The sequence below is a fragment of the Vigna radiata genome, chromosome 5 (genome assembly GCF_000741045.1).
Source record: "Vigna radiata var. radiata cultivar VC1973A chromosome 5, Vradiata_ver6, whole genome shotgun sequence".
In the NCBI taxonomy this organism is placed as follows: Eukaryota; Viridiplantae; Streptophyta; class Magnoliopsida; order Fabales; family Fabaceae; genus Vigna; species Vigna radiata.
In genome coordinates, this window is record NC_028355.1 from 20,483,482 (window position 1) to 20,501,690 (window position 18,209).

General features: G+C 31.0%; 3 protein-coding genes across 3 annotated transcripts; 2 read left to right on the forward strand and 1 right to left on the reverse strand.

The window, feature by feature from the left end:
- The first annotated feature begins 2,048 nt into the window (after nucleotides 1-2,048).
- Nucleotides 2,049-5,089, forward strand: LOC106761255 ((S)-coclaurine N-methyltransferase-like). Its single transcript, XM_014644786.2, has 8 exons — nucleotides 2,049-2,277; nucleotides 2,485-2,593; nucleotides 3,306-3,530; nucleotides 3,691-3,790; nucleotides 3,869-3,979; nucleotides 4,129-4,212; nucleotides 4,434-4,492; nucleotides 4,612-5,089. Exons 1-8 carry the CDS (start codon nucleotides 2,091-2,093, stop codon nucleotides 4,802-4,804), a joined length of 1,068 nt encoding a protein of 355 aa, XP_014500272.1. The 5' UTR covers nucleotides 2,049-2,090; the 3' UTR covers nucleotides 4,805-5,089.
- Nucleotides 5,090-7,900: 2,811 nt separating this feature from the next.
- Nucleotides 7,901-11,036, forward strand: LOC106760918 ((S)-coclaurine N-methyltransferase). Its single transcript, XM_014644362.2, has 8 exons — nucleotides 7,901-8,164; nucleotides 8,377-8,485; nucleotides 9,198-9,422; nucleotides 9,590-9,689; nucleotides 9,768-9,878; nucleotides 10,028-10,111; nucleotides 10,333-10,391; nucleotides 10,513-11,036. The coding sequence occupies exons 1-8, from the start codon at nucleotides 7,978-7,980 to the stop codon at nucleotides 10,703-10,705; spliced, it is 1,068 nt and encodes a 355-aa protein (XP_014499848.1). The 5' UTR covers nucleotides 7,901-7,977; the 3' UTR covers nucleotides 10,706-11,036.
- Nucleotides 11,037-13,246: 2,210 nt separating this feature from the next.
- LOC106762742 (nuclear speckle RNA-binding protein B) lies at nucleotides 13,247-17,520 on the reverse strand. The gene is made up of 6 exons (XM_014646789.2): nucleotides 17,374-17,520; nucleotides 16,629-16,726; nucleotides 16,280-16,544; nucleotides 15,859-15,920; nucleotides 14,595-14,676; nucleotides 13,247-13,958 (listed from the first exon to the last, which is right to left on the reverse strand). Exons 1-6 carry the CDS (start codon nucleotides 17,420-17,422, stop codon nucleotides 13,852-13,854), a joined length of 663 nt encoding a protein of 220 aa, XP_014502275.1. The 5' UTR covers nucleotides 17,423-17,520; the 3' UTR covers nucleotides 13,247-13,851.
- Between the last annotated feature and the right edge of the window lie 689 nt (nucleotides 17,521-18,209).

Genomic DNA, 18,209 nt, shown 5'->3' on the forward strand with positions numbered 1-18,209 from the left:
GAAGACGCGCGCCACTGATCTTCTCCCCTCTTCTTTTTCTATCGTTATTTCCCTTGCTTATACAATGGGTTGTTATGTGTGTGAGTGCGGTTTAGTATTGTGCATGTTGATGATGCGATGGAAAGGGTTGGATATGGTGGTGAGAGAGGAGACGGGTTGGGTGAAAGGGGTAGCACGGTGAGGTTGAGGATGATGACACCAACGAGGGGCAGCATGATGACGAAGAAGTTATCTATGGCAGCGACTATTGCTTGGGAGGCGTGGTCCATGGGAGGGGTGGAATGTTTGATTGACTGAGTGAGTTTCTCACACATTCAGCCAAGGATTGGTTCAGTTTGGAGATAGTGTATGAAGACGTGGTGGTGGTGGGGGAAGGATTGGGTTATTGATTTGGTATCTGTTTGATTTAGAAATACAATTTAAAAATACTAATTCCAACTAACAATGCCAAGTCAGCAAATAAATCACATCTCACAATGCAGTTGCACATCTGGACAATTCACCGTTAACAATTTAAACGGTGTTATTGAAAATGACTTAATTGAACACCAAATACGTTCTTTGGGACCAAATTGAACACACACAAAAACATAGGGACCATTTTGAATTTTTTCAACCAAAACTGGGACAAAAAAACTGAGACCATTTCGAATAAGCCAATTCATTTTATCTATCAACCATGAAGAGTTAATTCAAATTTTCTTTACCTACTAATAAGTAAATGAGATTTGATTGACTCACTTGATGACCAATCTGTTGTGGGTCAAACTGAGTTTAAAGTTTTACATCAAAATAATGCAATTACTTCAAGAATTTATTTTTTAGATTTTTTTTAAATTACGAAAATTGATAAGTTATGTAATTATTATCTTTAATTTTGTAACCTTTTTATTAAAAAGTTGTTATAATGGTAGAGACTTTTGTGAATTCATTATTTAGCAGGTGTTTTTTTTTATATTAATTTAAAAAATTATATTTATTTATTTAAATTTAAGAATTAAATTTACAATTTAAAGTTTTGTTTTTTGTATTTTTTTTAAATATATTTAAGTGTTTATATTTTATTAGATGTTGTTAAAATTTTTTAGCCACGTACTTTGAATAAAATCTTTGCAACTTAAGCTAAATTAAGTTTTGTTTATTGAAAGATAGAATAAAAATTGAAAATAATTACGATGAATATTTGAATTAAAATGGAAATTATAATTTAATATAATTAAATTATTTTTTTAAGGAAATGATACAGTAAGACTATTTATTATTAGAATATCTATATTGAGGGAGGTAATCTGGCTTGAACCATGCAACATAAAAAGTAACAAAATTCAAGATTTTAAATAAGACTATGAATTATAACGTTAAAAGATTTTTATTTTTTTTGTCTTGAAAGTACATATTTATGAAATAACCTAATAAAATATTAATAAATTATGAGTAAGACTTCAGTATAAAAGTAAAAATTTTGAAAAAGAAAATATTTTAAATGAGTTGGCACAAATCTATAAAAATTAAATTAAACATCATATATTTTATCTCTTGAGTTGGTCTTTTAAAATATGTTGGTGTTATTGGATGAATTGCTATTATATTGTTATGGTCTCATTTTTCATTTGTATAGTTAATAATTTATATAACGTAATGAACTAATAACAATCCATGATATCATTTGATAAGATAATTTCATGCTAAAATTATAAATATCAAGACATTTATTCTCCCACTTTCTATAGCAAATAAAATAATAATAGTTACTGCTATTGCATGTTATTTTATTGTGTAATTATGACAATAAATGAAAATTTACCTTTATAACGGAGTATTTTTATCAATTTTTATAACTTTAATGCAAATTTTAACAATTTTATAATAATATTTTTTAATTGATTTTATTTTTTATTATAATGAAAAATGGACCCGTAATAATAATAATAATAATAATAATAATAATAATAATAATAATAATAATAATAATAATAATAATAATAAATAAATAAATAAAAAAAAAAAAGAATAGTACGATAAGACACTTGTCGAGAACTGTAGAACAGTACGTGCTACCATTCTTGGTTCTGCGTTCCCCTGCGGCTTCCATGGAAGGGATGGTGCAGCTTGCATATGATGCAACGGTGAAGCTCATGCTGTCTGCACTTGAGCGCAACCTACTCCCTGACGCCGTCACCAGAAGACTCACCCGCCTCCTTTTGGCTACTCGCCTTCGCTCTTCTTCCACCACATCCTCGGAGCTTCAGCATTTCAACCTCCTCCACTTCGCACACTGTACTATTTCTTACCTTCTTCATTTCTCTCGTCGCGATTATGAATGCAACAATCAATCACTATAACATTCTGGGAGTCAAAAAAAGAAAAATAACGAAAACATTACTTTGAACATCTTAATGCAATAATGTGTTATTTTTAGTTCATTTGATTTTGTCCGGTTAGTGAACAATTTGACCAGGAATTTCATGTCTCACGCTCTTTTAGCTTTACGAGAGATGCCCATAGCAATCAACACCGAGAAGCCAAAATCTCAACATTATGAACTACCAACCGCTTTCTTCAAGCTCGTCCTTGGAAGCAATCTCAAATACAGGTACTTGTAAAATGATTTTGTTGTCGATTGGTAACTTTACCTAAAAAATTCCTTTGATTCTGTGCTATTAGTAGATAGTGATCATGTTTCTTTGATTTATATTTTCGAAAGTTGATTTTCATTTTATATATAAAAAAAAAAAAAAGACAGAAAACAGACACTCAACTAAGCTGATGTCTCAGTCTCGCCGCCTGCAGCACTCTTGAGGTAGGATCACAAAATAGGTACAGACGATGAGAAAATATCTTTTAACTGTTTCTATTTTTTGGTTTATAAAATAAGATCAGTAATAATTTTTTAAACTGGTAGACTTTACAGGCGAAATTGATTTTTAAGTAGCAAGGAAGGAATTATTTTAAGTAACAGCTTTTAAAGACAAAAGACGAGAAGAAAATCACATAGGACCTAAACCTTTACAACAAAATCTTCCTAAAAGGGAGTACAGGATGAATTGTGCGAACAGGGCACAGGGAACAGCCATACCAGATCTCACTTGATTAGCTAAAACAGGTTTGCTGTACTGATTAAGTTATGCGTGCAGAAGTGAAAAGATTCATTATAAACAAGTCATTTTCTGTTGCAAAATGAATATGAGGGATTTAAGTTGTTACCAAAATAAATTACTGACAAGTATGTGTGCATGAAAGAAAAATGAAGTACGCTCACAACCTTATGGCTAATATACTATTCCCAACTGCATGAACTCCTGCAGCTGTTGCTATTTCTCTTCTGCCTCAACGACGCTGGAAGATGCTGAAGAAGCAATGTTGAAACTGTACTGCGACAGATCAAACCTGAAAGATGGTCATACGGTACTCGATGTGGGATGTGGTTGGGGATCGCTGGCATTATACATTGCCAAGAAGTACATTAACTGCAGAGTTACAGGAATCTGCAATTCCACAACTCAAAAGGCTTACATTGAGGAAAAGTGCCGGTATGCTGCTTGATATCCCCTTCTTGGCTTTAAGGCCTTATGCATTGGCTCTGAAAAATCTGATCAAGCAGATGACACTTTGGTGAAAACGATATTGAGCTTGCGAATTAGATAAATATTGCATGATGATCAAAATCACATTCTTCTCCTCTCTTGTCAGGGATCTTCAGCTGCAAAATATCAATATTATAGTCGTTGATATTAGCACGTTTGAAATGGAGGCTTCTTACGACAGAATATTTTCCATAGAAATGTTTGAGGTTAGGATTTGTGAATAAATAATTAGTGTCAACGACACGTTTTCTTGTATTTTAGAGTCAGCTTTGACCTTGATGCAGCATATGAAGAACTACAAAGACCTTCTGAAGAAGATATCCAAATGGATGAAAGAAGATNGCCTTTTATTTGTGNATTACTTCTGCCACAAAGCATTTGCCTACCACTTTGAGGTGAACCCAATACTACACTGTTNAACNACTTGNCCATTGNGATGTTATATTTGTGATATATATTAGTCAATGCATTAACAANGCTAGTGAGNTTTCAANTTTTCATAGATNTAATTCATTTACCTACTACTTGCTACTTCTTCATGAAGGACAAAAATGAAGATGACTGGATTACAAGATACTTCTTTACTGGAGGAACCATGCCTTCAGCAAATCTACTTCTTTATTTTCAAGTGAGTTTCCTATGCTTCTTGTGCCAGCTTTGTTATTAACAAATGGTATCTCTGTATCCCGTCAAATGTTGTCTTGTGTTATATGAAGGAAAAAAACTGTCTCCTTAAAAGAAAAAACGGGAAAAGAAAGAAGTATCTGCTATACTTTTGTTTAACACCTTTATATCACGTCCAGAATCAGCTCACTTGTAACCAACTGTCTTCTTTGCTGATGGATGTAGGATGATGTTACAGTCATCAACCATTGGCTGGTAAATGGTAAACACTACGCACAGACCAGGTTAGAATCAACTTCACTGCTAAATGAACACCTTTATATCTGCTATACTCCACCGGTAATTGATTCATTTACAAAGCAAGTTCGAAACCACTTCTAAAAAAAATGAATACATGTCGCAGTGAAGAATGGCTGAAAAGAATGGACAAGAGAATGACTTACATCAAGCCAATTATGCAATCAACGTATGGCAATGATTCAGCTACCAAGTGGACTGCCTATTGGAGAACATTCTTCATAGCTGTGGGGGAACTTTTCGGATATAATAACGGTGAAGAATGGATGGTTGCTCAGTTTCTTTTCAAAAAGAAATGAAATAAGCCATAACCTGATTTTTTAATTTGAGAAGGGCTTCCAAACCTATTTGACTATTTGTCCTAACCATTTAGGACAAAGAAAGCTGCCAAATCGAAGTTGCACATTTCAATAATGCTGTGTTTATAAGTTAACTTAGTTTATTGGGTTGTTTGACTTTATTTTCTCTTGGTTCTCAATCCTTTGCACTTTAGTTCAAACTTTAATTTGGTTCTTCTATGATGTTATACTTTGTAACAAACATGGTAAAGCGCAAGGTAGATGACCGTATGCATGCTCGCTCCATTCTCAGTCTCCTTCCTTCCCCTGAAACTACAATTTTATCATGTTTTTGAATGAAATGGTTTTTGCTTCCAATTGCGGGGTTTTGGCATTTTAAGTTTATTTAATGTTTTTTTAGTAGTAATATTTTTTTTTATTGATGTTATTTTTTGTCATCCAGATTATATCGAGTGATATAATTTTTTTATGTTGAACATTAAACAAGATTGTTTTAAGTTAATGCTAATTATAATTATTTAGATTAAAATGTTATTTTTATAACATTATAATAGTTGATAATTTTTGTTTACTTTTTTTTTTTTGTCATAAAAGTTAACCGAATATGCTCCCCAATTGACATTGGTGAAAAACAATTCTTATTAATCTTAGCTGAAAATTTTCTAGATAACACTAAAAAAATTAATAACAAACGTGAAAAATAAGGGTGTTGCTCTCTACATCTCCCCAAGTAGGACCTGTACCTTCCTATTAATTTAATTTATTTCAAAAATATTTTATAACTCTCCACTATTTTCTTTTATTCCAAAAATACCCTACACCTCCCAACTATCATTAACCATCTTTCTCTTTCTCTCTCTACATTAATGGAGCATTTATATGGCTAAATAATAGAACATTTACATGACTTAAATTTGAAGTTAGATATATTTTCTTAAATAAGTTTGATTCAATCTTATTTTCNTTNTTGAATATATTTTTTTCTTTTCAAATTACTTAATAAATGGTAAAATTTTGTTCTAAATTTCTAGAAAAATGTTTATATGCATGTATATTTTTTTTTACATATAATATCTATAATTTTTAACATTATATTATGTTTTAATTCACCGACATGTTTGACTCAAATAACTTGAATAAAATATTTAATTTATTAGATAAATAATATAAAAATATTATTAAATACTTAAAATATAAAAAAAAAAAAGTTATTTGTTAAAAATTTAGAATTTATTTAGTTCTTTCGTCATTATAAAGTTAGTATATAATAATAATATATCATTATTTACTATTAATATTATTATGTTTATTATTTTGTATTTGCATCTAACTTTTAATTTTATAAAATAGAATTGGTAAAAATACTAATATTGAAGTTTCCTCTTAATTTTATATTTTGTAGTATGTTACAAATTCAAATCTGAACCATGTGAATGCCCCATTAATGTAGAGAGAGAAAGAAAAAGAATGTTAAGGATAGTGGAGAGGTGTAGGGTATTTTTGGAATAAAAGAAAATAGTGGAGAGATGTAGAATATTTTTGAAATAAACTAAATTAATGGGGAGGTACAGGTCCGCTTGGAAGGTGTAGGGAGCAACACCCGAAAAATAATACATCTATCGATGATATAAAAAAATTCACACCAACAAAAAAATAATAATTAGACATACATCAATTAAAAGAAATCTAATTTATATTCATAACAATTATCTTATCGATCTTGACTAAGAAAAGTCTCACTAATATTAAGGAAGAAATAATGGTAATTTACAAAACAAAATTATTTCAATAATTTAAATAATAAAATAACTCTATTATCATCAGTAAAAAGAAAATCTTAATTGACTGGGCAACGTGTGTGATAGTTCCTACAACCAATAACCTTATAAAGTTTTGCATCGAAAAAATGCAATTACTCCGAGAATTTAACTATTTAGATCTTTTAAAAAAAATTACGAGAATTGATAAGTTATCTTTAGAAGTAACGACTTAAAATGATTATCTTTATTTTTTTAAACCTTTTTATTGAAAAATGGTGGTGACTTTTGTGAAATCATTATTTATAAGGTGTTTTTTTTTATATTTAATAAATTATATTTCTTTATTTAAATTTAAGAAATAAATTTTACATTTAAAAGTTTTTTTTATGTAAAAATTTTTAAATACATTTAAGTGTTTATATTTTATAAGATGTAGTTAAACTTTTTTAGCCACATACTTTGAATAAAATCTTTGAAACTTAAATTGAGTTTTGATTATTGAAAGATAGAATAAAAAATTAAAATAATTACGGTGAATATTTGAATTGAAATGGAAATTATTATTGAATACAAATAAATTATGTTTATTAGCAAATGTTACTCTAAGATAGTTTATTTAGAATATCTATATTGAGGGATGTAAAGAGCTAGGTTGAACCATGCAACATAAAAGGTAACAACATTCAAGATTTTAAATAAGACTATGAAAGATAACGTTAAAAGATTGTTTTTTTTATCTTGAAAATACGTATTTATGTAATAACCTAATAAAATATTAATAAGATTATGAGTAAGACTTTAATATAAAAGTAAAAATTATGAAAAAGAAAATATCTTAAATAAGTTGACACAATTGAATCTATAGAAATTAAATTTAAACATCATATATTTTATCTCATAAGTTGGTCTTTTAAATTATGTTGGTGTTATTCGATGATTTTCCATGATATTGTCAATCTCTCATTCTTCATTTGTATAATTAAGAATTTATATAACATAATGAACTAATAACAATCCATGATATCATTTGATAAGATAATTTCATGCTAAAAATATAAATATCAAGACATTTATTCTTCCACTTTCTATAGCAAATAAAATAATAATAATTACTGCAATTGTGTAATTATGACGATAAATGACAATTTACTTTATAACGGAGTTTTTTTATTAATTTTTATAACTTTAATGCAAATTTTAATAATTTTATAATAATATTTTTTAATTTTTTATTTATCATGAAAATTGGACGCAAATAATAAGAATAATAATTATTATTATTAAAATAATAATAATAATAATGCTAATAAAAAAAAAGTACAGGTAGATTGAAGATAAGACACTTTCCGAAAATTGTAGAACCGTAGGTGCTACGATTCTTGCTTCTGCACCGACGGTTCCCTTGCGGCTTCCATGGAAGGGATGATGCAGCTTGCGTATGATGCAACGGTGAAGCTCATGCTGTCTGCACTTGAGCGCAACCTACTCCCTGACGCCGTCACCAGGAGACTCACGCGCCTCCTTTTGGCTACTCGCCTTCGCTCTTCTTCCACCACATACTCGGAGCTTCAGCTTTTCAACCTCCTCCACTTCGCACATTGTACTATTTCTTACCTTCTTAATTTCTCTCGTCCCGATTATGACTGCATTTTCAACAATCAATCACTATAACATTCTGGGAATAAAAAAAGAAAAATAACGAAAACATTACTTTGCAACGTCTTAATGTAATGATGTGTTTTTTTAGTTCATTTGATTTTGTCCGGTTAGTGAACACTTTGACCAGGAATTTCATGTCTCACGCTCTTTCAGCTTTACGAGAGATGCCCATAGCAATCAACACCGAGAAGCCAAAATCTCAACATTATGAACTACCAACCGCTTTCTTCAAGCTCGTCCTTGGAAGCAATCTCAAATACAGGTACTTGTAAAATGATTTTGTGGTCGATTGGTAACTTTACCTAAAAAATTCCTTTGATTCTGTGCTATTAGTAGATAGTGATCATGTTTCTTTGATTTATATTTTCGAAAGTTGATTTTCATTTTATATATAAAAAAAAAAAAAAGACAGAAAACAGACACTCAACTAAGCTGATGTCTCAGTCTCGCCGCCTGCAGCACTCTTGAGGTAGGATCACAAAATAGGTACAGACGATGAGAAAATATCTTTTAACTGTTTCTATTTTTTGGTTTATAAAATAAGATCAGTAATAATTTTTTAAACTGGTAGACTTTACAGGCGAAATTGATTTTTAAGTAGCAAGGAAGGAATTATTTTAAGTAACAGCTTTTAAAGACAAAAGACGAGAAGAAAATCACATAGGACCTAAACCTTTACAACAAAATCTTCCTAAAAGGGAGTACAGGATGAATTGTGCGAACAGGGCACAGGGAACAGCCATACCAGATCTCACTTGATTAGCTAAAACAGGTTTGCTGTACTGATTAAGTTATGCGTGCAGAAGTGAAAAGATTCATTATAAACAAGTCATTTTCTGTTGCAAAATGAATATGAGGGATTTAAGTTGTTACCAAAATAAATTACTGACAAGTATGTGTGCATGAAAGAAAAATGAAGTACGCTCACAACCTTATGGCTAATATACTATTCCCAACTGCATGAACTCCTGCAGCTGTTGCTATTTCTCTTCTGCCTCAACGACGCTGGAAGATGCTGAAGAAGCAATGTTGAAACTGTACTGCGACAGATCAAACCTGAAAGATGGTCATACGGTACTCGATGTGGGATGTGGTTGGGGATCGCTGGCATTATACATTGCCAAGAAGTACATTAACTGCAGAGTTACAGGAATCTGCAATTCCACAACTCAAAAGGCTTACATTGAGGAAAAGTGCCGGTATGCTGCTTGATATCCCCTTGTTGGCTTTAAGGCTTTATGCATTGCCATTTGGCTCTGAAAAATATGATTAACCAGATGACACTTTGGTGAAAACGATATTGAGCTTGCGAATTAAATAAATATTGCACGATGATCAAAATCACATTCTTCTCCTCTCTTGTCAGGGATCTTCAGCTGCAAAATATCAATATTATAGTTGCTGATATTAGCACGTTTGAAATGGAGGCTTCTTACGACAGAATATTTTCCATAGAAATGTTTGAGGTTAGGATTTGTGAATAAATAATTAGTGTCAACGACACGTTTTCTTGTATTTTAGAGTCAGCTTTGACCTTGATGCAGCATATGAAGAACTACAAAGACCTTCTGAAGAAGATATCCAAATGGATGAAAGAAGATNGCCTTTTATTTGTGNATTACTTCTGCCACAAAGCATTTGCCTACCACTTTGAGGTGAACCCAATACTACACTGTTNAACNACTTGNCCATTGNGATGTTATATTTGTGATATATATTAGTCAATGCATTAACAANGCTAGTGAGNTTTCAANTTTTCATAGATNTAATTCATTTACCTACTACTTGCTACTTCTTCATGAAGGACAAAAATGAAGATGACTGGATTACAAGATACTTCTTTACTGGAGGAACCATGCCTTCAGCAAATCTACTTCTTTATTTTCAAGTGAGTTTCCTATGCTTCTTGTGCCAGCTTTGTTATTAACAAATGGTATCTCTGTATCCCGTCAAATGTTGCCTTGTGTTATATGAAGGAAAAAAACTGTCTCCTTACAAGAAAAAACGGGAAAAGAAAGAAGTATCTGCTATACTTTTGTTTAACACCTTTATATCACGTCCAGAATCAGCTCACTAGTAACTAACTGTCTTCTCTGGTGATGTATGTAGGATGATGTTACAGTCATCAACCATTGGCTGGTAAATGGTAAACACTACGCACAGACCAGGTTAGAATCAACTTGACTGCTCAATGACTTTACAGCAATCATGTCATACTCCACCTGTAGTTGAATTTGTTTACAAAGCAAGTTCGAACCCACTTCTAAAAAAAATGAATATATGTTGCAGTGAAGAATGGCTGAAAAGGATGGACCAGAGAATGACTTACATCAAGCCAATTATGCAATCAACGTATGGCAATGATTCAGCTACCAAGTGGATTGCCTATTGGAGAACATTCTTCATAGCTGTGGCGGAACTTTTCGGATATAATAACGGTGAAGAATGGATGGTTGCACACTTTCTTTTCAAAAAGAAATGAAATAAGCCATAACCTAATCTTTTAATTTGAGAATGGCTTCCAAACCTATTTTACTATTTGTCCTAAGCACTCAGGACAAAAAAAGCTGCCAATCGAAGGTGCACATTTCAATAATGGTGTGTGCTTTATTAGTTAACTTAGTTTATTTGGTTGTTTGACTTTATTTTTTCTTGGTTCTCAATCCTTTGCACTTTTGCTCAAACTTTAAAATATGCACTTTGGTTCTTTTATGATGTTATACTTTGTAACAAGTATAATTTGTAGAAGAAGCAAACTATATGCAGTAAATTACTTGTGGAACTCATACCCAAAAAGCTATTTTGTAGAAGAACCAAACTAAGTGTCAAGAGTATTACTAATATGGTGTTATCTTGTTTGGTTATTTTTTACATTAAATAATTTTGCTACTTATTGAACCACCATTCACCATTAAAACATTATCGCATATTTGTCGCTGTCAATATAATTTCAACATTAGCAAAAAATAATTCCAATTGATAAATGTTAAGATCTATATTCTATATAAATTAAAACATAATCAAAATTATAAATCTGAATAATAATAAAAAATTAAATAATATATACATTGTCCGGCGGTTTAATTTGATTTGGTTTAGGTTAGTTTTCAACCTATAAATCCAAACCATGTTATTTGAAAAAGAAAAAAACAGAACACAATACGACGAAGTTAATATTTTACAATTTTCACTTTTTAAATTGGATTAGTTTGATTTTTAACATCTATACTAGTGGAAATACGTCCGTATGTATCTTTTTTTTACTGTAAAATAAATAATGATTTAAAAGGATAAAATCATGAAATAATTTATTTAATTTATAAAATAATTAAATTTAAATTAATAATCATTTAAAGGATAAAATTAGAAATGTAACTATTTTAATTTAAAATAATTTTTATTTAAAGGGAAAATTTTAAAAATTGTACACAAAAAAAAAGGAATTATCACTCTATGTAGATATAGATATTACAATCGACATTAGTTTTATTTGTAAGATAAACTACTCTTATTTATTTAAGTTCAATGAATTAGTTATTACGAATAACATATTTAGAAATAAAATCACACGAAATGAAAAATGATATTTAGAAAATAAATTATTTTTAAATCCTTAAAGATAAAAACACTTAAAAAAATGTTTAAGGTTCAAATAAATTTGAAGATAATATGCACACAAATTATTCTCACTTAAACGTAGAACTTCACATCTACAATGGTTCTCAAACAATCTTCCCCTCAAAGTAAAGTACTTTTTATCCACAAATATTCAATGGTGAACCTTAGAACTTAATCAACGATCCCAACATCTTATCATTCCGAAATTCTTTTTGAACACATTAAAACATTCGAATTTTTTTGAGGTTTTTGATAGGGTGCACCAAAAAATTTGACAGAGTGTAAGAAATCCTAAAGCTTAGTAATTGATCTTGCATAGTTCTGGACATGCACATTTTGAAAAGGTATTACATCTCCATACTTTTATTTACTACTAAGAAGATTTTCGACATAAATAATCTTCTTACGTGAATCTATTGTCAATTCCATTCTACCCATGTTAACGTTTTACCAAGTTAAACCATAAACTTTGATACAATGTGTGGAAATAGGATAGGAATAAATGACTTTGATACCATATGTTTTTGTACGAATATTTTATTGTGAGGTTTTATTTTAAGATAAGATTTTTGTTTGAATTTATATTTTAAATAATTATATTTAAATAATCTTATTTAAAATATATATATATATATATATATATATATATATATATATATATATATATATATATATATATTCAAAAGTATCCATATACCCATTCCCATCCTATGTTGGCTTCCTCACTCTTTCATATGTTTTTATATCCTCTAGCAAAAGTCTTTTCTTATCCATGAATATTCAGTCATAACACTTAACTCCTTTTTCATTTTTGTTATATATTAATATGAACAAATAATCACTTTGAATTATCGACCTCAATACCACTTATTGAGTATTCGAGAGGATACAACATTAAAAGGATCATCTTCAATAAATTACAACCAAATCATTAAATAAAATTTCAGCATCACACGTATTAAGTTTAAAAGCTCTTCTCAATTACACGTAATTCCACTTATCATTCCTAGCTTGTATGAAACTTTATATTCACATTTGTTCTCTTGCCCTCTATTTCTACTTATATTTCACATAATAATATAGGATGTGTCTCGATTAGGCCATAGTATTTTCATGTTTCTTTTTTGTCTGGAGTTCAATTTACGTATAGCGACCCATATATATATATATATATATATATATATATATATATATATATATACACACACACACACACACACCATTGGCTACAGGGCTTAAATAGTTTACGAATCACTGAGAAATCGGTGTAGCCATCGGACATGTCTAAGAGCAATCCCTGAAGAGTAGCAAAAAAGTGCATCAGTAATTTTTAATACCCCACCAATTATTAGCAGACAAGCACGATACCTCAACATCAATCATCATCACGAGGCAATGATCATCGTTATTTGGAATCTTGCACTATGCATTAATCTTCGACGTAAGGCTGACCATTAAATCAGCTTTGGATAAAATTCAAACACCAGGAGAACGGGTATCTCTGGATAGCGTATACAGCTTAAAGCAATGCAATGTTTAGATTCTGACAAAAATCAGACACGTAGCATGCCATGATTTACTGATATAATGTAGCCCGAATGCATACTGAGCCAACTCCAAACTATTAGTATGATTTCTACAGCTCCTGACCATAGTTACAACTATCTTCTTGGGCATAAAAGATTGAATGAGCAGCCGAATACATGAACTTCAACCATTGTCAGATATAAGAGGGTCAAAACTCAAATGTACAAGCCACGGCCTTAATCCGGTGATTGGAGAGGCTAACTGAAAATAGGGGCCAAAATATAATGAAAATTCTATCAACATATTTTAGATTAAAAATTGTCCGATTGCCAGACTTCTTGCATATCCATATCCTACGTTCAACAGCCAGGAAGGTCTAACCTAAAACTCGGAGTATAAAAGTGAATACCTCTATCTGATAGGGTTCACCTGAGCACCATCAAAATCCATTACACCCAAGGAATGAATGTCCAGCCGTCTGTGTCATGTTGTTATGCTGTTGCCATGATCAGACGGTAGACGGAATGGAAAGTGCGCAAACTGTATTTTTAGGGTTGGCGAGTCAGGCTTTTTATCATCAAACTTGTAGCCTGCATTAAGTTTTACCCTTGAGTATACAACCCACACACATACATATGTTTAAAGACATTTTAATTTAAACTTCAAATTGACAATCTACAACCAAAGGCTAAGTTTATCTGTAGTACACCTTCTAACAAACACTGTACTTCTAGATTATATTTACTATATGGATATAAAGCAATACTAGAAATTTACTCATAAAATTCAACTCTTTTTTTTATGACTATGCGGTTCAAATAAGAATAAACTATATATAAAAAAAATAGATATTATTGACATCCAAAGAAGAGAAGCTGTTTCCGGTGAAAACACAATTTACAGACAAAAGACTCTTAGTTACAACATAAATTGTTAGATGTCTTAAACTTCGAGTCATTATAATATTTAAGATGGTTATTTATTCATTACAAGTCTGACCAAGTTAGTGCTTAGTAACTTATAGTTGGGGGGATAGCACTGATACTTTAGAATACTGGCATAAATAAGTGTTAGTGTTCTGTATCTGTATCCACAACCCACCATAGAATCAGAGATTCCATATTATTCACTAGCCTACATTCACACATTTCTATTTTTTCCCTAACATCCTCAGGACTGTTCATGGAAATAAAACTGAATTATATCAATCCAGAAAAAACAAATACCTTGCAGGGCTTCCAGGGCAGTGAGAGCACATTTCGAGTCAACAAACTCCACAAAACACAAAGTCATAGCCTTGTCATCGCTCTGCAGAATCCCAGCCATTTAAAAACGATTCATTATTCATAATAAATGGAGCACAAAGAAATAGCATAGATTAGCACTCTACACTTAATATATCTACCTACCAAAGCTAATGTATTACTAACAAGGTAGTCAAACTCAAGATTCTATTATTCAGACTTGGAAGGGGAAACTGAATTGTAAATCAAGGGAATCGTAACATGATGCATAAGATTCCACGAGATATATAAAATTCATATATGTGTGTGCATGCATATAACATAGCATAAATACTAATGGGGTAAATCCACATAAAACCGCTAATACTTAAGTAAGCTCAAATTACTCCATACAGAACTCATAATTTACAAGTCATAAATGGCAAACAAAGCAAATTAAAATACTGCAGCGGTGACTAGTACTCGTAGTACAATACACAAAACATGAATACCTAGAATAGACCTCTAATAGATCATCCAAATTAAAATCTTAATCACTCAAGAGATCCTTATTTCTACCATCTAGCAAGATGAACAAATGAAATGAGAAAGAGAACCCTCGAACCACACAAAAAAAAAAAGCTAAAGAGGCAGAGGAACCAAACAGAGAGTCAGTCCAATTCAAAAACATGGTGGAGAAGAGAACCAATCATGACAGTTCATACAAAAGTTTTGGGGTTTGGGTTAAAAAGGAGGCAGAATTTGAGCAAGAAGTTGATGAAGTGATGCCAGTGAAGGTGTTTTCCTTGATTCTTAGTGTTGGGGTTACAGAAAAGTTGGTTTTGGAACCTGATTTTCAGAAGGCCAAAACTAAAAAAGAAAAAAAAGAGACTTGACCAAACTGTGAAAGTTAGCAGACAAAATCATGATCCACCAAACTCATAAAACAAGCCGATTCCAAAGTTTTTACAATTCCAGACTGTGAGTCTACCGATTTTGCTCATCAACAATTCTAAGCATGGACAAACTCACCAAGGCATTGCAGAAGGGTAGAATCATGCAATTCTAGAAATTTTGACTACCATGATTATTAACCAGAGGAACATTGCAACAGGTGAGAAGCAAATTGTATATTCCTCAGAAACAAATAATATTTATGACCTTATATGCATTTTCTGTCTTTCCTGGACAAGACTATTAAAGTAGATTGTACATTATTGAAATATGCTAAAATGTAAAACATGAAATTCTTAATTAACACACTTACACGTCTAGGCTCCTTGTGAACAACTCTAATATCCTTATAGCCAATAAAGGGGCGGAAAAGATCTATGGGCACAAGTCAAGGCTTCGTATCAAAATAACAACAAAATACAATGTATACTTGGGATTGTATCCCGGAAGAAAAGACAAAGATGCACAATTTTTTCCTTTTCAAAATAAGAGTTATCTAGTGTTTACAAAACCAACTAGAATTTTCACCTCTTCTTTTTCCCTTCAAAATTTCACTCCCAGGCATACCATTAAATTTATCAAGTGATCTAATCTCCATATGATATTAACTTATAAGGCAAATCATAATATCATAAGTAAATCCAATGTTAATCTCAAAATACTTAGCTCCTATCCATTTTTGCAAGGAACAAAAGCCCGATATGCATATGCACACAAGCAGTCACAAAGGATACGCCCAACTTCCCTTCTAGTGCAGTTATTTGGAAGTCCACCCACAAACAGAATGTTTGAGTCCGCTGCTGAAATAGGCAGACCATCATAAGTGTTTTTAGATGATGCTCTTTCACTGTTCACATCAGAAACACCATGACTAATGCCTAATGGTGTCATGTCTCGTTTTTTAGTCAGGTCAGGATCTGCGAGAGGTGAATAACCCTTAACAGGCTCAGAATGAACCCTAGATCCCAAAGTATCATCTGCACTATAAAACAAGCCTATCTGCAGCAACAATCAAAATTGAAAATGAACATTCATCCCCACGGCATCACATTGTAACTCAAAATAGTATTATAATGTTCTTACATCTCTTTGCAGGTAATCTGATCCAGTGCCCCGCAGTTCAGTAGAATTTGAAGGCTCGGTTGGAATATATCCAGCAAAGCTGGTCCTCGCAATACTTGCTGACAGAACGAAAACAGTGGTCAAAACATAAACATTATTTTCGGTAATAAGAGGTTTAAGGGTTTATTTCATCGATATAGTTTTGTCAATTTGAGCTTTAGTTCCTATGTTAAAATTGTAAGCTAGTCCTTTAATAGTTTTTGCCATATTTTAACAGAGCTAAAAAGCTCTTGCGGCTAGGTTTAAGTCCCATCATCTTACGATTATCCAAACATGGATTCTAGAACATCAAAAAGTTTCCTCTGATAATTTTTTTAGCAGTTTCGAATCACCAAAATGTTTGGTGTTCTGAATGGGGATCAAAATAACTTTGTATCATGGACTAAAACCCACAATTTCCTTGTAAAAATTAAAACTCAAAATGGACACAATTATAAGGACTAGGTCAATAGTTTAACCTTAAAGAAAAATAAGAACCAGAATCTTATTACTGATGCTCCATTTCTATCATATAACTTGTTTAGGGTTTAGTGTTGAAGAATAAAAGAAATTGTCGAAATTTTAAGAAACTAACAGCTGATCCGAATCCAATGGTTAAAGCACGTAAAACTGGTTCGGTTTTGTAGTTTCACATGTCTGTGCGATCGAATTAAAAATGGGAAAGAATTATTGAAAAATTGTAAAAGTAGGGAATACCAGAGAGTACCTCCGTCGGCAGCTGCCGGAAAACTATATGGGTAATAGGGATCCGCCATGGAAACTCTTCTCTCTGTTTGGTCACAGTGGAAAGAAAGAAAAAATGTGAATGTGTAAAGGGGACAAACACTCCCCTTGGAAATTTTATCTGTAATCTAAATTTTATTCTTCTCTATTATAACCAAATTTCGAATACATTATCTTAACAAAATTATTATAATCATATTTTATTTAATGTAAAGAATAGTATGATGGAATATCATACATTTCTAGTTAGTGGTAATTAAAATATATATATAAATTTAATATACATATATTAATAAATTATAATTTTTTTCCAAATAATCCGATCATATCATTCAAAATTTAATACACAAACAATTAAAGATTAATCAATTCTACTAAATCTCAAGAAAAATAAAATTCACTTAATATTTACTTCTAAAATTATAATAAATATTGATATAAACTAACAATACACCTTAATATAAACTACAAATGCTTTATAGTTTAATCAAATTATACATTAATCAAGCATTTAATAAATTTAAAATTATATTAACATAATTATGTAATAAAAAATTCAATTAAACATTTAATATATATGAAAAAGTCATCAAAATCCCGTTGAACTAAACCAATAAAGATATTCATACAAAACAATAACAGAATTATTTAAAAAATAACTAGGTACATCCACACTATAACGAGAAGAATGTAAAATTATTACCATTGAAATGTGTGTTTCCAGTGCATCGCACACAAAAATGAAAAAATAAAAGAACCCAACTAGATTTGCTCATTGTGATTTACGGCGACTTGTTTTTGTTTGTTTAAAATTTGGTT